The 27,904-nt window shown below is 45.0% G+C and overlaps 1 protein-coding gene across 2 annotated transcripts; it reads right to left on the bottom strand.

Moving 5' to 3' along the window:
* On the bottom strand, positions 1-27,745 carry DUSP29 (dual specificity phosphatase 29). 2 transcript variants are annotated; one of them, XM_075109501.1, is made up of 4 exons: positions 27,618-27,745; positions 18,499-18,712; positions 8,372-8,592; positions 1-3,418 (listed from the first exon to the last, which is right to left on the bottom strand). In XM_075109501.1, the coding sequence occupies exons 2-4, from the start codon at positions 18,672-18,674 to the stop codon at positions 3,171-3,173; spliced, it is 645 nt and encodes a 214-aa protein (XP_074965602.1). In that variant the 5' UTR covers positions 18,675-18,712; positions 27,618-27,745; the 3' UTR covers positions 1-3,170. The 2 variants fall into 2 exon arrangements, with proteins under 2 accessions (XP_074965602.1, XP_074965603.1); XM_075109502.1 differs by lacking the exons at positions 18,499-18,712; positions 27,618-27,745 and adding an exon at positions 18,221-18,301.
* Between the last annotated feature and the right edge of the window lie 159 nt (positions 27,746-27,904).

Below are 27,904 nucleotides of genomic sequence, written 5' to 3'. Positions count from 1 at the left end.
ACACAACTTTTCCCTTCCCTTTACTATTAATACTTCTCTGTATTAAAACTGTGCATTTACAGCATTGTTTATGACCTGTTTAGTAACAGACATCGGCTGTTCCTTAGCGAAGCTCTGCGGTATGGATTGATCAAGTGGTTGGTTGAGCTTTGTGGAGTATGGAGGGAGTTTCTAAGAAGATACAAGGTACGGTTACAGTTCTGGTTTTATCATAACTCTAGTTGAGTAATTTAAGTTCTTGGTAGTTGTTTGCCCATCTACTAAATAAGAAGAAACAAGCTTAATTAAGCCATATTTAAGGCCTTCAAGTAGTATGTGTAGAAACACTGGAATACCGGGTTCTATAGATCTGCTTCTTGAGAAACCAGTTTTGTGCTATTTTTCATCACCGCGCAAGAATAGCAGCTCCTGTTTTCTGAGGACTTTGGAATCCTGCCCTTTGGAAATTGTCAATACATTCTTCTATTGCTGTGTCAGTGTTGCCGCGTGCCAGTTTCCTAATCTGTGGTGCAGGACAAAATGAGTGGGAGCTACTTAGGAGTTCTAGTATTTCGCTTTCTATCAGTAGTTGGGAGGCTGCTGTTTGAAAGTTCTGTCAGTCTCTACCAAAAGCAGCTGGGCCTCAGGAAATGAACATTTTTCCTGTGTATTCACTCAAATGTCAGACTGCAAAATAAACACCCATCTCCAGGCCCCAAAAAACCTTGTTCGAATACAATTCTGCGTGTAAATTGACTATAGATCCTCTTCCACTTGCAGCGGTCATCAGCCTACCATGCACGATGAAAGAGAGAAGGTAACCTGTAACTTGCCTGTGGGAAATCCTGCTAGGTATTTGCTGTATGTTAGTAGAAGGCGTGGTGCAGAACTCCGTAAGGCTAATGCTAAGAAACGCGCTGCTGCCACGGGGGCGAGAGTTCGGCTTTCGCAGTGGGGGTAGGTGAAAGGCCAGGGCCTTGTGTCCGAAGGGCAGGTTTGGATACCAGGCTGGGAGAGCTGTTGCATTTCTGGGCCGTGAATGAAGCTGCAGTAGACGGGAAGGTGCTCTGCAAAGGCATGCTTGAAGGTTCATGGAAGTAGATGGAAAGAGTTGAGGGAGCCTTTCTGAGAATACTTTTTTACTCTTTAAAACCCACATTGTGACTGTTCATTTATTTTTTTAGGTGTCATGTGGCTTCCTTTGAGTTTCCTTTTATTTCTGGATTTTTCCCCACCCCCCCAATCCAGGTGTAGGGATACACAAACTCTGGGACTTAGAGCAAATGGAGTATCTTTATCATGAATATTGTTCACGTTGCAATGTCTAACTTGTGTTTTAACATTAGTCTAGTTGTGTTTATTGTGTTCTGTGTCTGAGGATTTGACGATAAGGTCTTTATTGTACAGATAAATACAAATTAAGTCAAAGGCATTGCATTATGGGTGCCTGCAGCCTTGGCTATGGTTACTCTTTGGAGAGGAATGATCTACTGGGCTTTGGGCCCCAAAAGGAAGTGAAGGAATAGGAAAGCCTTCACACTAGAGATGCTAAGCCTGTAAAGAGCTGTTCACATCTGCAAAAAACGGTTTAAAGTTGAGCTCAGCTCTGGTTTGTAGCATATACTCGCTGTTCTCAGTGGCGCATTTCTGCGCTGCGTTCTCCTTTTAAAGTATCCCAAGACTCCTACACTCCATAGTGTGCCGAAGCTACAAACCCGTTGTCAGCTGCTGAAGACCACGAGAGCTCCCCGGTGCCTGGGTCGCTCCTCTTGGGCACTGAGGCAGTAAGTAGCTCTTACCTGCTACACTGAATTAGGCCAAATTCCAGAAGGGAGGTAATGACTTGGCCTTTTTGCAGATGCAAGAAAGGTAAACATGGTTTAATTGTGATCCCTCCTCAACAGGATATTTTAAGGCTATCAAATACTGCTGGGGTGGCAAAACTCTCATGTCAAAACCCAGTTACTGATAATTTGTATCAAATAGAGTAAATTGATTAAGTTTAGGCAGAAGAGTAGGTCCGGTGTCCCAGTTTGTATACGTGGACTGCTGTCAATAGATGCAATTATTGGCAACTGTATTGGAGCACAATAATGTATTAAGGGACTAAAGCTGGGATAGGAGGAAACGCTGGGTAAATATGAACAGCGGTGTCTGGGAGCACAGCAGCAGCTGTCTCCTTGTCAGTCAGGTCGCTATGAGATGTTTTTTAAAGGCTTCGACTGTGTCTCTTGCCTTCTTAATCAAAACTAAAACCTCATTAAAACAGGTTATAATCTATGGCTACTTAGGGGTTTGTTAGGGCTGGGCAGGTTCAGTGTTGAACTTCCTCTTAGCAATGTAAAGGATGTCCTATTTTTCTAGCTGTTAGTTTTTCCAAGTGCAGGGAAAAAAAAAACTGTTACACGTTGTGATTTGGGGGTTTTTGTGGACTAGTAAATTGACTTGGATACATATGTATAGGACTTTACAAAATTCAGGCAGTTAAAGCATTCAGGAAAAACAAAACTGAAACCGTTAAAATGTCATATGTGTGTCTCCTTGAATTGTCCATTTTATCTCCTTATGCATCTGACCTTTAGGGTCTTGCTTTGTTCCTAGTTTGCATGGGCTGCTGCGAAGTCCATTGTGAAGACTGGGTAGTTGATCCTCATCTGGAGGCTTTCTAAACGCCTTGCTGCCCTAAGTTATTACTGTGAAAGAAGAAACAGAGATGCCAGGAAACAGCCCAAAAAGGCAAACTCCTGTGAAATCTTTCAGGACTCTGAGACTAAACCCAACAACTCCTCTGTGCTGCTCCCATCTCAGTATTTTTGCTGCAAAATTTCTTCGGCAATGCCTAGCTCCACTCCTTTGAAGGCCATGTGCTTGGATTAGGTTCGGGATTTTGGGGATACTCAGCTAGAAGAGGGTTTTCTTTAAGTTGGGCCTGCTTTTGTGCGTAAAAGCTTTTTTACAGAGGATAAAATTTATTTGTTGATGTTTCAAAGAATTCTGCTAAGGCTGGAACATTCGAAGATGATGGGGTTTAAATTTGGCTTCCCTTCTTTCTCGTCTTAACAGTGTTTGAAATGACTTTGTTTTTCCTTCCAAATAACAAATGATCCTTGTGACTGTAATTAACTACACCTTCCCCTCCCCTCCTTTTAAGGAGCTTCTTTCCCAGTAGCACAACGCTGCCAGGAACAATGCTAGACCGCGGCACTGTTCTCTTCGGCGTCGGGCGGTCGGCTGTTCTTGGTGTTCCTCCTCTGCAGCGCCAGCGCTATGTCCAGTTCTCTCAGCTGCTTCAAGAAGCCCCGGTTTGGCAAGATGCATCGGTGTCTTGATACTTGCTCAATGGCATCCACCACTGTCATGTTCTTGTAAATCATCAGGTAAGCCAAGACCAGCGTGGCGGACCGGCTGCGACCCATGGCACAGTGAACCAGAACCTTGTCTGCAGAAACAGAGAGAGACGGTGCGGAGGTCACGCTGGGTAATTTCTTTCTTTGACACTGAAGGTTTGGCGCTTTGGCTGCCCTTACCAGTGCTTTACAGGTGGGGAAACCAAAGCTGTAAGTCTTACTGTAGTAACGGAACACCCTCTACGTTGGAGATCACCCGTTTAATCCTAAACCAGGTGTCTTCAAGTTCATCTGTGAGCAAAGGCTGCAGAGAAGGCCTGGGGGCTGCAGCCTTGCATTAAGTGACATAGCAAGCCCTGCTGCGGTCTAATCTTGCGGGCCTCGCCAGCAGCGTGCATGCAATTCTGTGTTTGGGGCACAATGACCAAAGCACAAGGGCGGGGAGGGTTTGGTATGCTATCGAAACATCCTTCCGTGAGGATAAATGGGGTGTACGGAGGCGCCTTTCTCAATTCTACCAGCTAGACACACAAGTTAACTGAATTCTATTTTTGTTCTGACAATAATGTCCTTCAAGATCTAGATCACAGCACTTTATGCCCAGATACTTCACCTGTAAATTGTAGCTAATTGTAGGGGGTTTTTTTAAGGCTCAGTGATGTTTGGTGGTTTTTTTTTGAGGGCAGAGGATAAGAAGGACCGTAGAAGTTCCTAAGCATGTAACCAGGGGGATAGAAAGAAACCACCTCTGAAACGGGAGAAAAGCTTCACAAACCTCTGGCTAGTCGCCCTTTGCCTGTCGCGTTGAATGAAAGTAACGTTCCCCCCCACGCCACCTCTGTTTCGTATGACCACCTCCCTGCAGTAGTGGCCTGTCTCGGATACCGTGAATGTGGAGTCTCTGCTAATAGTTCTCAGTTCTGAATAAACGTGCCGCAAGGTTGAGCTTTGTGACACGGCTTGGTTTAACTTTGGACTTCCAGAGGTGGAGAGTCCTTGGGTTCAGGTACTAGCAAGGGTGTGAGCCAAAGTGGAACCTTCCCCATTCGCTGCGTCTGGGGGGGTGGAGGAGGAGAACAGTACGTGGGTTCAGGTCTGACTGACAGGTTCTGAAACACTTCAAAAGATTTCCCAAAATGATTTGGAGCCCTTGAGGGGGTCTCACAAAGGGTTGAGCTGCTGAAGGAAGTAGATTTGGAGCACTCTCTGTAACACCCTGCTAAGCTGAATTGCCACAGGAAAAAAAAAAAAAAAAAAGAGTCCTATCAGGGCCAATAATAGTTTATCTCTGTTAGCTGTGCCTAGTGAGAAGTGTTGGGTGCAAAGCCATGACTCCTGCTGATTAACTCCTTTGCTTCCAGGCACAAGAGAATGGCTTGGCACTAGTAGCATTGCCGTGTAACAGATGCATCAGGAACTGCCAACACTAGAGGATTAATGGTTACAGTCTGCGTCCTAATCCCAGCAGATAGTCTTAGAGGCATCTTGGCAAAATTCCAGTCTCTCTGATAACTAAAAGTGCCTCTTCCTCTCCTGGAAAATGATAATCCCTTCTATTATTACTGCAAATATTTGAAACGGATGAAAACTCTCATTTGTTCGGCTCTTCATGCTTCACTTTAGAGCTTCCCACCTTGTAAATGGGTTGCTGTTGAGGTGATAAAATACATGATAGGACAAGGAAGGCTTTGCTTTATGTGGGTGGCAAATGCAGGGGATCTAGGAGAAAACATACAGTTATTTTATTGTGTTAACAAAGGCAAAAAATGGCTGTACAATTTTCTGAAATGTCTCCTGGTTGTAGGAAAATGAAGGCTGTCCTTTCCTGCATGTGAATATCCAAGATCTGACTGCCTCCAGCAGCTAAATGCAGGCCATGTCCCTTCTGTACTATTTCATGGTCTCTTCAGTTCTGACGCAAGGACCAGTCCGAACCCTCTCTCTGCTCTTGCGGTGTTTGATTCTGACCGCTGACATCCTTTAAGGTGTGGCTGAAGGCAAAAAGTGAGTGCACAGAGCCAGAGGTCTGCTGAGTGGTGACAGGTCCCCAAACTATTTCGGTCACTTGGCTTGGGCTTGTGTTTCTTGAAAATCTGTCTAGATGCGGCACTCCTTGTCCGGAGACAGATGGAGTGGTGAATGGTCAAGTGTCTTGGGTCTTTGTATCGGTCTCATGTTCTCACGTTGCTTTTATCTCAGTCTTTGGTGTATTTTTTCCCATGACATCTTCACATGAAAAAAAAATATATTCCCCTCTACGTTCTGAGGAACTAAGACTCCAAGGGAATGAGTACTAAATCTGTAGCATAGAAGGGAACTTAAAAACCTCTTAAAATAATGTCTTCCTTTCAGGTTAATCAGGCCTCACTGGTATAAATTTTAAGCTTGTCCTGCATGTTTTGGGAAGCCTTTATGCACAGCTGAATGACAGCATGAATAATCATGAACAGTTCAAGTCTGCCTCTAAAACTTACTCTAACTGAGCTACTTCTACTGTTCTGAAGTCCATCTGCCCATGCTTAAAGCCTGCAAATACTGCTCTGATCAGGGATTTTCTTCACTGTCACAGAAATTTTCAAGGTTAAGTGAGAATTACTGCGTTAGAACTGTGTTTTGGCAGCAACCAAATTGCCAAGCTTTCTGGCCTGTTGCAGAAATAGAAGTTTCTTCATTTGCCCGACAACTTATTTGAACAGGTTGTACTGAGCAGCTTCCCAGCAAAAAGCGTTGTATGAAGACGTCTATTCAATGAATTTGATCGCTTGGCCGGCTGAAGGTCACTCCCCAAACAATGCAGATTCATTAATACATACATTCTGGTCACACAGGTTGAAACTTTCATCTTTTCCCCCCCTTTTCCCTCTCTTTGCATTTGCTCAGTTCTAATGCAAAGTAGCAAATGAGTGTGATGGTGTTACTGATCAGAAGTATTTAGCACCAGATGCTCAAGTCCCGTGTTACAACCACTGGAGATAAGTACTTTGGTTACTTACTCTACAGTCAGGTTTAGGAACCTGGGATGCTATTTGTCAGGCAGGAAGATGCACGCAGATAGTCCTTTCGTGAGGCACTAGGAATATGAAGCACCTTTCCATACTACATACGCATTCACCAATAATGCGTTTATGTTGCTGGAGGAGAGCACTAGTTACTTGCCTCTAGTCTTTTCTCCTGTAAGTGTAAAAGGCATCAGTCTAGTCTAGCTTCTGGAGTCGTTCTGTCTGTAAATGTGCATTGGAACGCTATTGTCATGCATTCAACCTCAGTCTCTTCGTGGCCAAGCGTGTGCCCCTTTACGCGTATCTTTGGGGTGGGAGATGTATGTTGAGTGTACTTTTCCCTCATGAGAAAGTTAAGAGCTTGCTCTTTTTCTTCATGAGTGTTACAGTAATTATTTTATTGGTCTCCGTCAGAAAAGACCGTAGCTATCTTGTTTAAAAACCGTGTGACTGTGGCAGGCAGCGCGCAGCTACAGAAGCCATTGCAGTTGGTAGTATCTGCTTAAGTGCAGATGGGTTCTTTGTTTTGTCAAAGCTCATCCAGTCACTCCTTGATGTGATCCTGTGTTTCAGTGCTGGACTGGTGCTTGATACTGTCTCGGAACTTCCTGGACTTTGATGTGGTTTTGAAACGAAAAGGTTGATGCTTCCCCCCCGCCCCCATTCTTCCCTGCCTCAATATTTATTGGGATGCAAGTGTGTTTTCTAGCCTTGCTTCTTCCCTTGGGCTCGATTCCTTATTCTGTGCAGCAGATGAAGGTGTTGGGGGAACAGGAGGGTGACGGGAGCGCGGGAGCCTGCATTTCTTATTTCAGCTACTCCAGTCTGATCCTGACCTCTGGCCTCCAGCCATGGCTAGACAGGGATGCGCATTAGTTATCCGCTCCTTCCCAAAGGCACTGCTTCAGATGGGCTTTTTTGAAATGCCAGGTACCTTTCTTCACAAGCAAGTAAGCTCCTGAAGCAGGTTCTCCTGCTATTAGGACTTTGATTTTTAAAACTGAACTGCTTTCAAGACTTTCTCCTGAACAAGGGAAGGAACTGTTGCTGTAGACTGTGCTTGCTGAAAGGGCAAAATTGTAAAGACCTGCCTGGCTACTGGGGACAAGCCGGGTAGTAGCTGGCTACAGCTGAGCTAAACAGCCAAGAACAGAAGCTGACACGAGGCTGGAAACTTGATATGTGACCCTCTGATATTAAGGTCTTTGTAGGTCAGCAGGAAAGTCTTCTCAGCTGGTTTCTGGTAAAATATCCTGTAGAGATTTAAAAAAAAAAAAAGGCATGTGGGGGGAAGGAGTAGGAGTAACACTGAAAGCCAGTATGAGGCCTAGGCTGTAGCACTTCACATCAGTGGAAAGCTTTCTGATAGAACACTGCTGGAGGTCAGCAAATAATGAATTGTAGTAATCAAGCTGAGAAATTACGAAGGCTTTAATGAAATATTTCTAGATCTCTGCTGTCAGAGTTGTTTCACTCCCCTGCTGCTTCGAATATGGCAGAAGATAAATCTGTTACAGCTTGGGGTGGATCTGATGGCCAGGTAGGAAGGTGGTTTTTATATTTGTAGAGTGAATCTAATGCTGCAGAGTGGCAGCATGGAACCTCTGCAGAGTGCTCATGTTCCACTCTCACCGCTGTGCAACCAATATTCATTAAACCTTTCCTAATAGGGACTAATCTGAGGAAAAGACAGCTAATTCATGGAACCTGTGCAATGTCTGATTGTCTCTGATGTGTTTATGAAGGAGTCAAATCCCCAACAAAAAACCTCTATCAGACAGAAGACCTTAATGCCAGCTGTGATGCGGACTTTGATAATAGTGCTTGGTAAGGGGCTTTTGGGCTGGTACTAGCTCTGCCATGAGAAAGGTCCTAGTTACATCACTGCCTTCTCTTAAACCAGTTCCGTGCTACGAGTTTCATATTCTCTGTTAAGCTGTATTGGGCTTGGTTCGTTCCCGCAAAGCTGAATGCTGTGGAACTGTGCTTATAATCAGATGGAGTAAATACTATACTGTTTTTAACCATTTTCAGCATCCTCCTTACTTCTTTCATCCTGAAGTGCATTATCAATGAATTTAGAAGCTGAATAAAAGAACTGGCTGAGCTTGAAAGTGGGGAGATCGTCTGCTTCCACTCCATGGTACTCCACAGTCATGTCGTGATAGTATTCCGGTCCCGTGTCCACGTTCCGCTGACCGTGGGCCGCATTGAGGATGTGGGTGAAGCCTGCTTTCTCAAGGCTGTAGCGATCTAACGCAGTTTTCCTGTTAAAACAAGAGCTGTGATGTAAGTGAAGAAGCTTCTTAGCCAGCAAGACAGGAAATAAAAAAATTCTCTGATTTGGTACGTTCCAAATGTTAATGAAACTGATAATGCCTCAAAAGCGCATCATTTACCATTGTAAAGATCTTAAGATACCATCATTCAGAGCACATGATTTTTCTGGATTTCATAACTATCTCTCCCAGGTCCTTAGAGCAACCTCAAAATGAATTTATTTTCCTGGCACCTTTGTAATGTAGGCAATACTGGCTTCTATCCATCTTGTACAAGAAGAAACTTGAGATACAGAAAGAAATAGAATAAATTATTTAAAGTCATAAAAGCAAATCAGTGGCAGAACTTGAAATAGGACCCACGAATGCTGCTTTCCCCTTCTGTCCCATCAATTGGTACTGCCAAACTAATAAAAAAGTTGTGGGTATGTGAGTAGTAAGATAATCTGGGAATCAAAAAGAAGCTTTTCATCCCTAAAAGAAGGTACTGAGTTTTTTTTCTCCATTTCTGTTTTTAAAAATACAAATAATTTCGAAAATCACCCTCCTGTGGTCACAGCTCCCTACCAGGTTTACTTCTACTGTCACATTTGGTTAAACCAGACGTCTAAAGCAAAAAGGACTAGATATGGCAATTGGATATTAGCCTTCTGTGAAAGCTGGAAGTCATATATTTAGCTCAGTATTCTAATTTGTTCTTGTTCTCTCTTCCTTTGGACAGGGGAAGTCGGATAAGAGAGGAAATCCTAGATTTTTGTGTGCCGATACCCTCTCTAAGTGCTTGCCAGCAGCCTGAAATTCCTCACACAGTGCAGAGTTTGTGGATGGGCGTGTAAAAACTTTTTTGCTCCATTACAGAAAGGTTTTAATTTTGGAAAGTTTTGTTCTGGAAAAGCTGTCAAGTTTCATTAGTGCCTAGGAAGACCAGTGAGCTTTTTACAAAAAATTTGCAGAGGCTTTTTTCTGTTACTGTATTTTCACGTAACTACTGCTGCTGTGAATGAATTGGTGCATGATGTGAAAGAGCTTTTTCCAACCAAAAGTACCTCTCTGTGAACGTTGCCTGAACATTTCAATGTGTAAACGCAGCTGCTGTCGCCCAGGGAGCTACCTGTTGTGTTTCGTAATTCTAGTGATGGCAGCTCAGAATGGCTTGAAGTTGACCCCACCTTCCCGGCCTCCGTCAAAGTCAAAATCCCCCTCTGTGTGGCCAAGAACCCAGGGATTAGAGCATTTAACTGGGATGTGGATACTGAAGGTCTTACCTGTGCTCTTTCTGATTCAAATTAAACTCAGGGTTTAACTGGCTGTTCTGAGTAGACCTTTCTCCCTGCAGAAATTCCTTTCTGGTCAGGCATGATAATGTCTTGACTTTACTGGCATCTTTGCTATGAAATAATGTCCTAACTCCCCTATGCGATGATTTAAAAACTAAGTAAAAACTCGGGTTAATGTGGTGATGCCTGTCTAAGCTCAGTTGACTCCAGAGGACAGAGAAGCAGCAGCATCTTGCTGCTAGTGCTTTGACTTGCCACCTTCACCTCAGGTTAAGTAATGCTCGCTTTTTCCCATTGTATTCTTGTTGCAGTGATTGACCTAGAAAGATGTTTCTTTTTCTCCCTCCCTTTAGACGACTCATGCCTTAGGATTCTCTTCGGGTGGGTATGCTCCATACACTTTGCTAGCAAAGGCACTTCAGTTCTGGACTGAACTGGAGGATGAACTGAAGGAACATAAGGATGACCAGTACTTAAAAAGCAGATTAAATGTCCTGGCTGAAGAGTAAAGGTGCGGTGGTTGCAAAGAGCAGAACTCTTAGTTTTGATGTGCCTGAGGTGAATTACAGATTCTGCTTTCAAATTAAGCCTTGCTTTGTCTTGCCTCCCTGATGCTGGGATAGAGAAAATACATTTTCCATTCACCAGACTTGGTCCAAAACATCTGTCCAACAAACCGTGGAAGGCTGATGGTTTCAGGGCAGAGATCTGGGCTCAACTAGAACCCCTGCAAGTGCTGAATAGCAAGTAGGACCTCAGTGGAAAAACAAAAGTTTTGATGGACTGTGGTACTACCAAACTTAGGTTTCTGCAAGCACTGCTCAGGCTAATAAATAGCATTTTGGAGGAAGAGATGCAGTTGTTCCAACAAGGACAGTGTCAGTAGGTCACATGACAGTCATTAACATCTGACACTTGCATTCATCTGAAATCCAATTTTCCTGTTTCCTTGATCAGGTTTTCAAGAGATTGCCTTTTGACACAGTGGGTGCCTCTGTTGCATTTGTGTGATGGGCACACTTACAGCCTTGCTCTGTGTCTCAGGAGTTCACGTTTAAGTGTTCAGCGGCCCCAGTATTCCCGTAGGTATTCACAAGATGGGATGCTGTCATTCACGAACTGCACAAGCAGTCGGCTCAGTGTGGCCAAGCTCCTGGGAGCTTCCCCCTCCACTTCCCAGTCTTACCTCTAGCTGCGTACTGTGAATTTGAGGCCCGGGATAAAATAATCCTCCTCCTTTTTATTTAAATAAAGGCAAGGCAGTTAGGTGTTCATTTTGCATCACAGTTTGCACCAGTATTGCCCGGTCCTTAGCCTGGTGGGGTTTGGGAAGATGCATACTGTTACTCTGTTGGCTCGCTCTGTTTCCCGTGGCTTGGGCTGGAAAGGGAATAAGAAGCAGCAATGGATCAACTTTGAATGCTGTTGGAAAGAGCCCATCATAAACGCTCAGATGTAACTAAATAATCTTCCGTGAAATCTCTTCTTTTTGAAGTAAGTCGTAAGTGTACCAAGGAAATACTCACAGGGTTATCTACTCCGCTCTTCTGGGCACTGAAGAATTTGTACTGTTTTCCTCAATGCTTGGAATATGCTGATTTTAAAACGTTAGCTGCTTTTTAATTACGCTTGATATATAAACTGATTCAGCAATATCATTTTGGACTGAGTGTAACCTTGCCCAGTATAATCTTTTTCTTTATAATATGGATGCACATTTTCTTCTTTCTGCTGACGTTGCTAATCCAGAAGACTTCTGGAAAATGAATGCTCAGTGTTGAGCACTCAAATCTGTTAAGATCTCCACATTTTCACTGGAATAGATACTCGGCCTGTGCTGCGTGCAGGTGTTTGTAGAACCTGTTAGCTGAACCAAGACGTAAAACATTTGCCCTGGCTGAGCGGGGCAGGGTCAGTGCAGGTCCTGTGGGTCTGTGGCACAATCTGCAGGCTGAGCTATTGCACGTCATCTGTAAAGAGGACGTCGGGCACCTTTCTTCCAGCAGATACCATGGACAATATTAGCTATGGAAAGCTTTTCCTAAGGTTTCTAATACATGTTGTGTGGAGACCTGAGAAAACAGTGACTGCGCAGTACAGAATAGCGCTCACTGGACTGCAAGAGGTACCTGCCTTGGGCTTTACCATCTGCATCCTTTGAAGAAAGCTGAAGTGACACTTGCTCTCTGTCAAGAGCAAGAGTGCTCGGTTCCAAACTTGATAGGGAGATTAGGAAGCACTTTCCCTCTTTCTCCTTTCTCTCCATCCCCCCGGTCTTGCAGTTGAAAATTATGTTTTCATAAAAGATCCTCTACAGTTCTTTAAAAAAATTTCCTCTTTTTTTTTTTTCTCATAAAACCTTTCCCCAAGAGCTAGGCAGGCAGCGCAGTTGGACCACCGCTTGTCATACTGACACGGGATTGCCTGCCTTTTCGCTCCCGTCAGCTGCCTTCTCACCTTGCCCGTTGATCGTGAATACTGCTGGGCAGGGTGGCCTGTGCTGAGCCTCCGACACTGCCATAATGCAGGCGGTTAAACCTGAGGTCACGCTGCGTCTGTGGCACGCTGATTGCTGGTTAACAGAGAGAAGAAACAGGCTGTTAAGCCCTCAGCTGGGGGGACCCATATGCCTCCGAATGGAAATGTTGCTGTGCCCCTCGACGCATTTGCTTGGCCTGGCTTTGGCCATCAGCGAACTCCAACTTTGTGTGAAGGACTAGTTTGCTTTCCAGCCTCAAGTGAATCTAGTGTAGATGTTGTTGTGGAAGCACCCCTCATTATCTGTTTACTTTAATCAGAGCCTCATTTTTTGTGTGTTTCATCGTGCATGCTACCCCTGGTTATGTCCCATGGGGAACGCTTTTGGTTTCCCCGTGCAGTTTTTACCAATGCCTGAGGTATCGGTATTTTAGATGAAAGGAAGGAATAAATCAAGCATAAATATCTGCAAATATCTGATTGGTTGAGGTGACTAAGAGCATAGGATCGTTCAGGGGTATATGAATCATACACTTCACTGCACGATTTATAACTCTTATTTCTAGTTCACTTTCAGCTAGGAATGGCACAGATTCTTTTTCCCTTGCAATTGGCTCACTACCAGAGATTAATAGTCAAGCTAACAATATTCCTCTTTTTCCCTCCTACGAGGCCAGGCTGGGAGAGTCGGGGTTGTTCAGCTGGAGAAGAGAAGACTGCACCTGAAGGGGTACAAGAAAGCTGGAGAGGGACTTTTCACACGGGCATGTAGGGATAGGACAAGGGGTGATGGCTTTAAGCTGAAAGAGGGTAGATTTAGATCAGATACAAGGAAGAAATTCTTCACTGTGAGGGTGGTGAGGTGCTGGCACAGGCTGCCCAGGGAAGATGTGGCTGCCCCATCCCTGGCAGTGCTCAAGTCCAGGTTCGATGGGGCTTTGAGCAGCCTGGTCAGTGGAAGGTGTCCCTGCCCAAACCATTCTGACTTTATGACATTTTAACTATTAAAAAAACATGTATTTTTAAGAAAAAGCTGAGTGCTTTGCTGAATCAGTCCCTGCATTTACTGAAGGAACAGATAGGCTCATAAACATGTTTTTAAAGTTCTGAGGCACGGGGGAGTACTTTGATAAGGGAATGCCATCTAAATGGTGAAAATTGGAGGTAAAATCACTTCCACATAGGGATATATTGATAGTAACAGACTGTCACCAAGAGGGAGAACTGACCTAAACAAAAACGTCATCCATTTTCAGATGGTTCCCAAAAGACTATTTGCATGTCCTGGGTTGTGCAAGGGCAGCAAAAGGGCTTGTTGAAGACTTTAACTGTGCCTGCTGTCAGTTTTAAAGCTCAGATTCATGGGATTAAAAGCAAGTGCTGTAGCAAACTCTGCCGCCTTCTGGAAGCAGCAGTGTAAGTGGACATAAGGTGAATTAAAATCCTTCCTTTCAAGTCGCTGTCTCCAGCGTACCAAATCCCTCCTCTCTCTTTTCAAAAATAACTCTCATAACAAGCTGAGCCCCCAGCTGCTTTCACCAGGAAGATGCCCAAACCAGTGGGGCTGGAAGAGAGGGAAAAGCAATTGGCAGACCACTGCAGCCTGCACCTCCACATCAAGTATTAAGTCTATTAAAAGCAGCTAACCAAAGGGAAGAGAAGGCAGCTCGTGATGGCGACCAAGTGCATCTAAAGGAAGGGAAGTAATCCTCCAAAAGGCCGCCAGAGGGTGTGGGCAGAGCGGCTCCCTCCACAGGTAAGTCAGCACCTCCAGCTGGTGTGGTCAACCAGGCAACTCGAAGTAGAGCCAATCCTCCTAAGCTTCGTTGCGAAGGCTGAGCAATGCAAACGTGTTTCAGTGTAGACTGTTAAAGCTACAGATTGATGTGACCCAGATTGACAAAACACAAGGAGATCTGAGGCAACATGTTACTAGAAGAGGAACCGTGTCTCTCAAATTCTCCTTTTTCTTAAACACTGAAGGAAGGCTTGATGCAGGATGATAATTTACCAGATGGTCAGTGTCAGAGAGAAGCTTCCTCAATATAGGCAATACTGGCGCTTTCTTAAGAAAATCTGGCAGTTTTCTCTCTTTCTCTCCTTGAGGAGAGATTTTGAGAATTTCCAATAATACTGGCCCAATTTCCTTTGGTAACTCCAGCACGAGGGAATCTAGAGATCCTGTAGCGTTGTATCCCCTTTTCCTTCTGAGGTGTTGCTCCGTTTCTGTGGATACCTCCTGTTCAGTGTGAATTAGAAGAATTTTTAGGTACCACTAAAAATACTGAACAGGATCTTCATAATATGTGGTAGAAAAAGAGCTAGTCCATTTTCCTCTAGCCTAAAACAGCGGATGTTGTTTTTGTAAGTGATACAGCCTAGGTACAGGAAACATCTCTGCTTTCTGTACAGCAAAGGCATCAAGCACTGTGATGTAGCCAGTCAGTTCCCAGTCTTGCCTTCAGTCGCTCACCAAGTGTTAGAGATCACCTGTAGACAGAGGTGGTGTGTGGGGAAGCGTTACTGGGCTTGGAAGCCGTTGCTGCGTTAGAAGGTTTATGGTCCGGTGTTACAGATCTGATTTTCTGGATTGTTAAACTGCTGTTACAATTGGCGGAGTCTCGTACTAATGGAGTTGAAGCTATGTCCTCAGGAGTGTTGTTACAATCTAAATCTGCACATGCTCCTATTTTTGTATGATTAATACTGGTGTAGATCCGAGGAGTTCATAATGCTAAACAGTGGGAGGTAACTATTTGCTACCCTCAGTGAGTCCCGTCTGTTTTCTTCTAGATCAGTATAAATTGTCTTTCTACTTAGTCACTTGGAAAAAGCCGCCCTGTATTGTTGTTCTGGAGCAAGGGAAGAGGTGACAATAAGTTCAGTTAGGTATATATCTGAAGTTTAGTTATATATTTTAATTATCATATACTCCCATCTAGGTCTCACGTGTCTTGTTGAACCTGCCCTGTGTTGGTTCCCAAGACCATGAGCCCGCGGGCTCTAGTGGGATAAACACAGACCGTATCTTTCTTGAAGTGCAAGCTCAGTTCAGCTGCTTATCCAGAAAAAATATTTTTCATATTTAACCTGTAAGGAATTAGACTCCAGACTCCTTTTCCTTGGGATGTAGTTTGAGAATGGAGAAAGACCTGAAATTATGATCAGGCCTTAAATCCTAATGAGAGCTAGAGGATGGTTAAGAGGAAAACAAAATCTTGGGAGGCCTTTGTCTTCAGCTAAAATATGCTTTGAAATTCAGAGACGTGGAACTATGAAGATCAGTGGTTGCTTTTATTACCTGAGATGAAGAGTTGTAAGGAGAAACTAAAAACTGCGTAGCTGGCAGAGATTTTCCATGTGATTGCGGTGAACCAAGCAGGCTTGGGATTAGCCAGTAAAACTGCCCATGGAAGTAACTTGGTGACCAGTGAAAGAAAGGGGCAAGACAAAGCTGCTTTCTGTCCCTTTAGAAGGCTTCTGGATGTAAGGAGGATACATGCAAGCACTAATCCTGGTAGCAGATGAATCAAAATCTTGGCAAAGCATGTTTTATTCCTATCACTGGGCTGTCTCCTGCAAGTTCCAGTGTCTAGTCTTTAAAAGTCCTTGGAACTTGATGGAGGAAAATTTCAATTGGAGCAGAACACAGCATGTTATATTTTGAGGCTTTGATTATTCAGGGCCTGACAGGCTCCTGGAGATTTCATTGCCTCTGGGCAACATCTGCAGCAAAGCCTTGTAACAAAAGGATTGAGTGGCCTCACAGGGCTCCTTGATAGCCTGTATTGCATTAGAAGGAAGATGTGGTTACGTAGTCAGGGTAATTAATTAGCATTTCCATAAGCAGTCACAAGTCCTGTTAACCTTGTAAATGCAGGAGGCAGGAATCAAGCACAGATGTGAAGGCTCTGAAGATAAACTCTGCGTGTGTGTTCACTTGATTTTGTTGATGAGCTCCACTAAATTCTTTCAAGATCAACCTTAATTTAGCATGGCTAAGGATGCAAAAACACCCAACATCTGTTCACGTCTCCATGGCAGCTTGTTGGCGACCAGTGCTACAGCAAGATCTTAAAATAAAACAATGCAAAAACCCCTGCCACACTGAAGGGGGGAAGCTGTTGGTCAGCAGTAAGATGTGGAGCTGGCTGAGGAAAGATACAGAGATGCCTGGACTTTGCCTGCTTCAGATCACGTTTCAGCTCTGGTAGTGAAAGCTGCATCTTGCCTGCAGCCCGGTTCTGTCTGGGGTTTCTGCTACTGGTTGTCACGTTTGCCCATATCTGGCTGACCAGTCGGTCTCTTGCAGGGAGCCTCTTTTTCTGGTGAAGTTTTACTTCTGTTGACCCCCCACTGGCTGCCCACTTTTCTCCTTCTCTGTTGGCTTTCTCATTCTTTTGTCTGGGTCGTGTGGGGGACTTCTTTCCGCTTGAAGCACGGTTGCTTTTCCTCCTGACTTAAGACCTGTCCGCTGCAGAAATAAGTGTAAGTGGGTGTAGCTCCAAGTACCTCTCAAGTGTCTTGTTCTGTTCCCCTGGTTGGTTTGTACAGTGCAGGTTCATATTGTACTCAGAGTTGAGCCTCCTACCATTTATTAAATACAAGGTGTAACAAGTCACTGCTACAGGAATGGTGGTGTGAAAGTCAGTGGCTGGTGTCCTGGGCTTAGAGGCTGGCTGTCCAAAGGCCCGTTGTCTCGTTAGATCCCTTTGCTCAGAGGGCAGAGCTGTAGCTTCGTCACAGAGTTAAGAGGGAAATTCATTCAGAATAATTCTGCTGGTGATTTTTGAACACTGAAGTAGGAAATAAATGCCAGAAGAGGCTGTTCTTTACACAGAATCTTAAGTTAGAAATATCTGAGAAGAGGGGCAGGGTAAGATGGGAAGAGGACAACTCAACCCCCCTTTCCTTTTGTTGCCGAGTTGTTTGACCAGGCTCTTCCCACGGCTTAAAATAATTTCCACCTCCCCCCCCAGTCTCCAAACGTGGGAGCCCCAGCTTGGTTAAAGCCCAGACCTCTGTGTGTCTTTCTGTGGCCTCTGGCGCCACAGAAGTAATTGGTTGATGATATTGGGAGTCGTGTAACTTTCAAGGCTGTATATCTTTCCTCTTTTATAAGCTGGCAACAGATGAATTTTAGGACCTTTTAAAGAAATTATTGAGAACTTTGCAGCCAGTGGGGCTCCTGCTTGTGCCTTATAGTGATGATGTAAAAGAAATGTCATGTTAGCACAGGGTGTGGAGGAAAATGGGAAGGGGACCAGTAATGCCTGAGGGGTAAGAAAAGGTCCCTTGCTCTGCTCAGGGGTCGGGTTGGGGGATTTTCTGGTGGCATGTCTCCCTGCTGCAGCAGTCATCTCTGCTTGTCAGAATAGGCTGTTTCTAGCTTAGTCCTGGGCTCAGCAGAGCTAAGTCTGTTTTGTGGGTTTGGTGGCTGTTTTTTTCTTCCAAATCACACTTGGTCTGATCAGAGAGACACATCTCTGTAGCTTTGTCTTCCATGGGTTTCTGTCTGTTTTAATCTCTTGAGCAATTTGGAAATGCAGAGTACTCCACGTGCACAAGCACAGGCTTGGAAATGCAGAAATACTACTGAGGGTTGAGCTGTCTCTTCAATCACCTCTCAAGAATTACATTTTAGGCTTAAGCCAACCTAAGCTGTGGTCCTACACATCTAGGCCATGCTTTTCTGTCAGTGTAACTGTGGCAGGACTTTCACTCAGCAATAAATGACAAATTACTCCTTGAAATGAGACATTTAAAAATAGATCATGACTAGCTTCAGCCTCTGCATCCTACGCTGATGCCACAACTGCTCCTGTTAGTCAAGCTTTAACAGTAGACCCTGCTGCACTTACCCAGCGCTTGCTTGAAGCAGCAGCAACCAACGCTGTGTACCTGTATCTGCAAGGGCCATGGCAGGCTCCGATTGCTCTGCTGAACTCTGGCATCTGTCACTAAGCTCATCAGATCACATCACCACTGCTAAATACTAGTGAATGGGTAGGGGGAGGAAAGAAACACCCCGCTTTGTTGGTGAGCTGTACTTGGTACAGCTTAGTCATCCCCTATGTAGAGGAGATGTACTACGTACACTTACTCATCCGCTATGCATAGGTACTATGTACACACTTACTCATCTCCTATGTAGAGGTTGGGCCAGACTTCGTTGACGTGAGTGTACTTCGGGCATCCTTTCCAGAAGAGTCGCTCCAATTCAAATGCACCTGGGGTACAGTAATCCTCATCAGGATCTACTTTAATTGCTCTGTATGCATTTTTCTTCCCAGCGTTCAAACCTGCTGATGACATCTTGTCCGTGGATTAGTGTGCTCTGGATGTGCAAGAATCTGGAACGCAACCAAAAGGGAACGTTAAGCACAAAGCAAGCGAGTTCTGCTCCGGCTGTGGGACACTGGGAGCGGCACTGGCCAGGTGTGACTGGGCATGGTGTGAGACAGAGGTACCTGCTCTGTGGCAGATGCAGAATCACACCTGGATTTCTGCCTCCCTTGAAGTAGGTGAGGAATACCTTGCTGGACGAGCTCACCAGCAGCGGGAACAAAAGCAAAAGGTTTGTGATCACCAAAGTTTGGTCTCTGCTAGGAACTTGTTTCCTAGAAAATCCACTGGAGTCCCATTGAGAGGACAAGGGGGGTGGACACAGGCTCGTCTTGGGGAGATTCCCATTGGACACGAGAGGAAAATTATTCACAGTGAGGACAGTCACCATTGGAATAATCTCCCCAGGGAAGGGGTCGACTCGGCCACGTTGGACACCTTTAAGAGTCGTCTGGACAGGGTGCTGGGCCATCTTGTCTAGGCTGCGCTCTGCCTAGAAAGGTTGGACTAGATGATCCTTGAGGTCCCTTCCAGCCTGGCATTCTGTGATTAATCATCAATCTCCTAAAGGCTTCTCCTTTATGTGATTTTCAGCAACTCAGGGAAATTAGAAGTGTCCATTCCGGTGAATGCTGGGTGTACGTTTCTACTCTTTCAAGATCTTAACGCAGCCCTGCACGCTGAACCTCGTAGGCTGTTTCCAGGGATGGGAGGTTGCCTTTCAGCAGCACCACTGACTGACTGACAAAATACCTTTTTAGCTAGGATGGCCTCGAGGATTTCCTTCTTTTCAGGTTCGCTCTTTTCTTTAACCTAGATGTATACATGCCAAGTGGGTAGGAAGAAGCACCGATGAACATAGAGTATAGAAGGGAGCAATGGAGCAATGCTATCCTTTAGCTAAAATCAGAGTATTACTCATGTTGCCCTTTGCCTGGCCATGTTGTCAGAGCTGTGTTGCTCAGAACAGACACCCTTTATGTCCTGTGTGTTTGAGCTACCTGCTAGTATTGAATCATTTGGTGACAGCTCTACACATCTCGTGACGCTCCAGATTTGCTACTGTTTGCTGTGATTTCCTCAGCTGCTGTCCTGATTTAGACTTTCCCCTGTAGAGTTTGCTTCCCTCGGCTGTGGAGTCAACAGTTACAGCCCAGTTAGGTGGTCTCCCTCCTCCCCCTGCTTCCCAAGGCTGTGCCTTACTCAGGAGCTCGGCAATGACCCCACGAGCAGTGGGAGCTCAAAGGGCAGTGTAAGGTTTTCACAGAGCTGGTGAGTGATGTTAAAGGCCAGAGACTAACTTTAGTCTCAACACCTCCCTCATCCATTCCTTTATGAAGACTCTGCCTTAGGACATGGCGGGTAACTATACATTTGCAAGAATACTCTTTGTCTCTTGGACAGGTGGTTTTTTTGCATCCATGTTTAGCTTTCCTAATCCCCGGCAGCTGAAGCATCTCGGGTAAAAGCCCGGTGAAATACACGTGATGCAGAAGCCCTTGCACCAGCAGCAACCGTAGCAGCTGCTGCAGGTGCAGTACAGCTGCAAGAGTGCGGTGCTGCGCTGCTTAGCTCAGGTGTGGCACTGCCCTCTGGTATCACCGTGCATGCAGTGTTGGTGTGTTTAGCTCAAGGGGTTTTCAGATTATTTATTTTAATTTTTTGATTACTTGAAGAAAATTCTGCAGGCGGGGAGCTCAGGTACAGTGCACCCGTGTATTCTCGGTAAAGAAGAAACAAGGGAGTGATTGCCAAGGGATGAAGGTGCACTGAGAGCTCTTCGGCACAAATTAACAGTACTGGAACTTGCACAGTACCAGACAAATACTCATGTCATAGACCCAGGCACAACGTCAGAGGGTTATTGAGAGGGACATGGGTGTTGTAATGTCTCCTTCGGTTTTCTTCTGTGGATTTGCACGTTTCTGAAGGCAAAGCACATTTTGTTCTGCAAGCTGTCAGCAGGAAGTTAAACTGCTCACGCAGCTGATCTTTACACTACAGCAAACCTCTAGGAATGCCGGTCTCCTATTTACCCTGTTGCCAGCTGTCACTTTACCATCTTCCTCTCTTGTACTCTGAAAACAAGTTTCCCTTTCTCCCCTGTTGCCAGCCTTCTGCCGCAGATGCTCTTGTCTGCTCCATCTCCATGTTGGGTCTGTCTTGTTTCTCCTGCCGGACGTCTCAGGGCAGTGGTGGCTCCTGTCTCTCATCCCCTTGAAGGGAGAAGTTGAACCTTGCAGTTCTGCAGGAGACTTGTAATGAGAAGAGGTGGAGTTGGGTGTGATCTTATGAAGTGTGCAGGTACAGCCTGCCAAAAAATCAACCTTTCTTGCAGGCAACAAATCCTGTAGTGGCTCCCATGATTTTTTGCATTGGCCGCTGGTGACGTTTGTGTCCTTTTAATTACAAAAATCTGGCTAGTGCCTTCGTGCAGCTGTTGTAGAGCTCTCCTGCAAGCAGGATGACCATTTTTCACTGACATCCTGCGTACCCGTGAGGTTTGTTTCCTCAGTTTGGGCTCTTTTGTGCCTGTCATGTTCTGTTTCTCTGCAAATCTTGAAAAAGCCAAATGATTCCTGTTTTCCTACACCAAAGCTAGGCAAGATTGTGGAGTCGGTTTTTGTTTGGCATGTATACACCTTTGTTCAAAAATTGGCTTGCTTTCACTGGCAAGGGGATCTATCTTCCAGCCAAGCTTCCTAAAACATGATGGTGATGTTTAGCTAAGTGGTCCTCTGCTGAGATTTGTAAAGGGCTCCGAGAATTCCAGCTTCTGGCAAATTTACCTTGGGCTTGGTCTTGCGTGCCTCTGAGTAGCACCAAGTCCTGACTCTGTGCCCCCAGTGCCGTTCCCTAGTTGAGCCTTTCTCCCTCGTGTGCCAGAGCTATGCTAATTCTACATGCAGACTCAACAGTGTAGATAATGTCAGACTGTCAGAGATACAAATCACTTCGGGAGTGAATAGGCTGTTATCTAGAACTTGATAAGAACTGCTGTTTGTCTAGTAAGGAATTATCCTAACTGAGAGCCTGCTGCCTTGATGCTGAAGGACTGACTCTGCTTTTATTCACGGCTCCATAAAATGGGAGGGGAGGAAATGAAGGGAAGAAGAGAAAGCAATGTAATCAATAATCCCACTCGGTGGCCACGGCGCGTTGATTGGTCACACCAATAGTCCTGCTTGTAGAGTGCAGACCTCAAAACAGGGCAATTACGTCTGCAAATGATCGTTTGAGGTACTGTAACACCGGCTCAGTTTTAAGCTTGGCTAGCACTCAGAAAGTTAGACCTTTGCTGAAGAATACTCGTTTCTGTCTGTCCTGGGAAGCCGTATGCTCCGTGAACTTTTAAGTAAGCTACGTTCTTTTATGCCTTGCCAATGTTATCTGCTGCAGGGATTTTTAAATTGAATTAAAGCACAGGAAAGCATCAGTTGAAATTCCTCTAATAAAATATGTATTTCAGATTTGACTCTAGACTAAGTAAGAAGCAACAGAGTTTAACTAGGAGGAGGGGAAGGTGGGGGAAAGGGCCTGGTTTACTACTTGAGCTCTGGAATTAATTGCCATGAAGCATTTGGTTGCAGGGAGAAAGACAGAAAGGCTTGTTTCTTTCCAGGAACCAAAGATGTCCGACCTCATCTCTTCCCAACTGTTCTGTGTGCCCCAAACGGAGCTGAGGGAGGACTGTTCCCTACACCTGCCCTCTCAGATTAAAAATTGAAAAGTGGATCGGATGGTGGGTTTTGGGTTTTTTTGGAGGTTGTTCTTATGCTGCTGTGGATATAAGGATGACTGTCTATATAGGGATGACTGCCTAGCAGGAGCCCAGGCAGGGAAAGCTCAGTTTTCTTTTGCGGACCTCTGGGGAGGGGAGCAGGGTGTTTACCTGGCATGGTTGGATGGCAGACAGATTGCGGGGTTACCCCTGCACAGGCTCGTTGGAGCAGTCTCCCACCCCTTGCGGTGCTTCGTTTGGGCTAAAATGCTTTGTCTTATAGACTAGTTCGTGCAGGCTGAACGATGCACCGGTGCAGCTTTCCTGTACCAGCTTGGCAATCGCTTCGTGGCACGGCCCTGTGCTGGGGACACGCAGCCCCGGATGGGAAAGCTCTCTGGAGTAGGGACAGTCCTCACGCCCTTTGCATAAGGGGCTCTGCACCCTGCTTGCTCCTGGACGTGCAGCTCCAGCAACAGGACAGCCTGTCTTATTTCACGGGGGAGGGATGAAGAGGAGTCAGCTAGCAGGAGCTGCCGTTGTCCCAGAGAGGTTTTCCTCGGCAGGAAGGTCTGAGCCCAGTCTCGGGGCGTAGCGAGGGATGGAGCCCTGCCGCTGGGGCCAGGAGTTCCCTTCCAGCGGGGCAGGGCGACCTGCGGCTCGTCCCACTCGCCCCGTGCCCAAGCCACGGCTCGCTCTTGCTCCCTGCTGCGCTACGCCGAGGCCAGGCTTTGCGGGCGGCTGGGACCTTGCCGTCCCCTCTCTGCGCCCACCCCGCGGTGGTTGGGCAGCAGCTGGGCGCCAGGTGCCCCCACTGGGGCCACGCTCCGGTGCTCAAGCCTGCGAGATGCTGTCTGCTAAGCCTGACGGTCTGCGGGATCCGCGTCTCGACCCGGCGGGTGACCATAGCTCCTAACTGCCGGCGCTCACCCATTATGCTGTCACGGACTTCAGTCCTTATCAGAACAAGGATGATAAAAATTCAGTCATCTGCATTTTTATGCCCTAATCTTTCTCTTCATAAATAAGGACAAACTGCACGTTATCTAATGAATTTTATTTGTTAATCACTTGGATGGCTGGAATATTTCTCCCCCTTGGGTTATACATATATAAATGAAAATATTGTTAGTGATTTCACAAAATGGTAATTCAAAATAATGGGGAGTTAATCCTCTTTTCATTAGTGAGCCACTTCAGGACATACACTGTGGCAAATTATACTGCGTTTTAAGTCGTTCTTGAGTGCTGTGCACTAGAAAAAAAAAATTAAACTATTTTTGCATTGATAGAAGTAATTGTGTGGCTAATTTGGATAAGCAGCATGCATTAGGCACAGCGAAGGAATCTCTTCTTTATGTTCACTATCCTCTCTACAGCTGCCAAATGGAATTTCTTAGAGTTCTTTAGCTTTTTTAAATTTTAGTTCTAACAAAACAGGGAGGGAGGGAAGAAAGTGCAAGGGATAAAAAAAAAAAAAAAGGGAAAACCTACCAGTCTATCTGCTGTTTAATTCAGAGAGTGAACACAGTCTAGTGGCTGGAGCGGTGATACAGCAGTGAAAGACTTCCTTTCTGCACCTTGTTCTGAGTCCCTTGAACTACTCAAATTAACCCAAAATTTCAGGAAAGCCCTGGGAATTCACAGAACATAATGGCCCATTTTCAAATTTGTTCAATTGGAGGGATGTGCCACCCCTGCCCCAAAATCTGTAGGGGGTTTGTTAATGCTTTTTAGAAACGTTAGAAACGTCAGTCATGAGCTCCACAGCTTCGTAATCCCACAGATGGGGGGAGGAGCTGAGGTTCATATCTAGAGGTGGACGTCAGAGCTTCGGTGGTGGTGTGTGCGCTTCTAACGCTGGCTTTCCAGATGTGGTGGAAGTTTCTGAGTACTTTGAGTCTGAAAGCTATAAGTCATTATCTACACAACAAAATACTATGTTTCTTAATATTTTTGGCTCAATGTGCTGTGCAAGGCTTAGTGCTGTGTATAAAGATGCCAAACAACTTGGCAAGATTTATGCCTGGGAGTTAAGATCTAAGTCAGCTGCAGAGATTTTTTCTTTTTTAAATGAAAGAAGAAAAGACAGAAGCAGACACATATAGAAGAGGATTGCATTTGCCTTTGTCGTCTGCAAGGCCCTACGTACCCCCTCCCATTCTTTTCTGCGCCCCTCCCTGACGCGGGGGGGTCCTGCCCCGCTGCGGTTGCCCCAGGCCTGCGCGCTCCGGCTGCCAATGTGTAGCTGTGTTTGCTTGCCTGAAGCTATGGATGCTCAGTAAGGTCAGAGCCTGATGGCGCTGGTGTGCAGCGAGAGAGGCTAGGCAAATAAGGGGTGGGAAGGAAAATGGAGACGGAAGACAATTTTCTTCACTCTTTCCTTCAGAAGGAACAACTGCAATCCTGTTAGCTGTTCTGTCCTGCCCGACACGGGCACAGGGCTTCCTTGCCTTAATGCCTGCTTCAGTCCATATTTATGTAGCAGAATAGTTTAAATTCTTTACCACCCCTGTTTCCTGCCCTTGGGAGTTCTCCCAGCCCATGTGACATCAGTCACCTGTGCTAGTGGGGCTTTTGATGCTGGATTTATTAAATTTAATTTGGTGTACACAAGCGTACCAGCCTTGGTTTTGTACTCAGAGTTGTCTAAAAGCTACTTGTCCCTGAGAATACCAACCAATTGCAAATTCTTCTGGTTTAGCTGGGAATGAAAAGTTTCCAGCATCCAGCAAACACCTAAATATATAACCTATTTGTAAATGTGGAGGCAGATTTCGATCTTATTCCTATTTGAAGAATTTAGGATTTTGCTTCCTACCTCTTCCCTTATGAGAGCTCTGAAAAAGGAGCGGAGCTGTGAAAGCTGAAGTTTTTTTTCAAGATGCCAAGGGAGGGAAAGAAATGAACCAAAGCAGGCTATCTGTCTGTCAGCTCTGGGCCTTTCATGAGAAGTAGTGACATTTCCAGTAGACCTTATGCCCACACCAGGGCAGCAGAAGATAACATGGTACCCTTGAAATTAGTAGGTGGTTTGACCCTCAAGCCTGGAGACTTGAATTTATCTACTGCCATGAACAGTAAATTTGAAAGAACAATAAAGTAGAAAAAAAGTGCCTGTAATTATGACTAAGAAATAATTTTTGTGCATGAAGTGCTTGTTATTGAGAAATAGTACCCGTTTTCTTTTCTGATGTTGTATGGAGAGCTGACTTGTTTGACTGTGTTTATTTATCAGGTGGAATTCAACATCACTGAAATCAGAGGACATGTATCTTCCATGGGGTCCAAACCTGAGACCTTCCTGGCTTCCAGACAACTGCAAAAATAATGCTTTTGGTTTTATTTACTACTTTCTGTTTAATAACTATCTTAGATAAGACCTTTGTGGAGAAACAGCGACTGTAACAAGCGTGTGCAAGTACCTGGGAGAAGGTAAGGACAGAGAATGCCCATTCCCCTACACTTTCTGAAAACTGTGCAAAAGGCTTGAATCCAGGTTAGTAATCTGTCCCCAGGCCAGCACTGTCTCGGTGCCGAAGGGAGACAAAAATCAGATCTAAGGACTGAGGGTCTTCAGAAATAGTGAGGGAGGATCTATTGAGCAAGTTCCTGAATTCTTAAGAAATGTTTTGTTCTTCCATTTCCAGCCAGCATGCCAGGTACATACCTCCCTTCAGGGTGAAAAAGTACTTATCCTGCTCGAGTATGACTAAGCAGAGGGCTGTTTTATAAACTGGAAAGTTCTCCTTGCAGAAGCCAAGGCACATGCTGTCTGGAGCACAGTGTTTGCACTTGGGAGGAGGGTAAACAGCGCTTTGGTTTCTAAGTGTTTCGTGACTCGAGGTACATCAGTTGAGCTGAGTGCTGGTTAGCTGCAGTAACAAAAGCTGGCTTTGTTGAATGATTTAACTAAACGAATTTAAAATGGTGCTCCTTGATATGCCATCCCCATGACATTTTGCTCGGGCCCCAAGTGCTGGCAGTAGCCATACCGAACTGCGTGCTTTCCTGTGTGACCTGGCCTGCCGCGCCCCAGGGTACTGCAGTGAGGTACGGTGCTGCAAACGTTCCTCGGGTGGCTTTTCCCCCTAATACTAGACCAAAAAAAAATTAATTTTGTACAAATACTTCTTGGGAGGGAGGAAGAGTAAGTCCTTCAAAAAAATTGTTCTCTAAAAGAGCCCCAGAACAACTAATCAGTGTGTTGTACATCCAAAACTGCAAATCCCCGGGGTACCTGCAGTGTACTTAGGTGAAGAATAATACAATCCTGTGTTCCTTAGTCCTGTCCTTGTCTTCACCAAGAGCTGTCATTCACTTCAGTTCATTTATTTTGCCCCTGCATTCTTATACTTGAAGCGTTCGGGGACTGTAAAATAGTTCATCTAATGCATTTGTCTTTAAAGAGTTTAAAACCAGAAGTATCATAGCCTCTATGCAGTTATTTCCCAGACCCTCCTGCTGTGAATATTCAAAACTAACCAGCTATTTCAATGGATTTCTAAGCCACTTACGACTTTTTAAAAACTTATTTTTTCCCTCATTCTTTATTGTTGACTGAACTGGTTAATTTAAAGCAGATTAAGCTGAGAATTCATTAAATATTATGAGTGTGCCCAAAGAAACTTAAAACGTGGCATCATCTGAGAGAACCTCTTCACTGTGAGGGTGGCAAGGTGCTGGCACAGGCTGTGGCTGCCCCATCCCAGGGAGGGTGGAACATCCCTTCCAGCCCAAACCATTCTATGAATTATAATTCAATTGGAAAAGTTAGATTTGACTAGAGGGTGGAGCAATTATCAAAGAATAAGTAAAACATTAAGGGAGAGATGTTACAAAAGCTTGAAAATTTGCCTTTTTATTCCTAACTTTAAACATTTAAATTGAAATTATCTCTAAGATAAATAGAGTTTTGGCACCTCGTTTTCTATTTTATAAAGTCATTTCTGTAACACAACCAATTTAAAAAAAAAAAAAAAAAGATAAATTATACTTTCAGAACCTGTTTGACTCTGCAATAGTTTTAAGCTGGTTCCCCCCCCTGCCCCCGTAACAAGTTTATGAGGTTATCAGTTACCTTAGGAAGTTTGCTAGCTCTCAGTCCTCTCCCTGGTGTACTAAACTCAGTTATAACAGGAAGAAAAGGAGCACAAGAAGTACAGCAGAAAACATACGTTGCTTAGCCTTACCTGTAAGCTTAGGTGGGTGCTCTAGGTAGCTGGGTCCTGCAAAGTGCAGCAGAACGATAAAAGAAATCTTACTCACTTTGCAACTAGAGCCTATTTTTAGAGGAGGATTTGCTGACTCTGACCTTGAGTGCTACCCACTCCAAAGGATGATCTTTACATCTGCTGGTAAAACTATTCCCTGATGTGACCTGAAACATTAAACCTGGCAATTTAGCTACTTAGCCTCGGTATGACTAAGAGAGTGTGATGCCTGCGTGTTGACTATAATAAAAAAAAAAAACCACAAC

The sequence above is a fragment of the Phalacrocorax aristotelis genome, chromosome 14 (genome assembly GCF_949628215.1).
Source record: "Phalacrocorax aristotelis chromosome 14, bGulAri2.1, whole genome shotgun sequence".
NCBI lineage: Eukaryota > Metazoa > Chordata > Aves > Suliformes > Phalacrocoracidae > Phalacrocorax > Phalacrocorax aristotelis.
The sequence above is the reverse complement of the archived record's forward strand: the minus strand, read 5'-3'. Positions and strand labels throughout refer to the sequence as shown.

Bases quoted from the DNA above. Each gene is read 5' to 3' on its own strand.
- DUSP29 (XM_075109501.1), bottom strand. From the start codon at position 18,674: ATGTCATCAGCAGGTTTGAACGCTGGGAAGAAAAATGCATACAGAGCA. The intron at 8,593-18,498 runs GTAAGTGTGTAC...TTGTTTTAACAG, and splicing joins AACCTCTACATAGGAGATGA to GAAAACTGCGTTAGATCGCT. The intron at 3,419-8,371 runs GTAAGGAGGATG...CTGTTTCTGCAG, and splicing joins TGCACTTCAGGATGAAAGAA to ACAAGGTTCTGGTTCACTGT.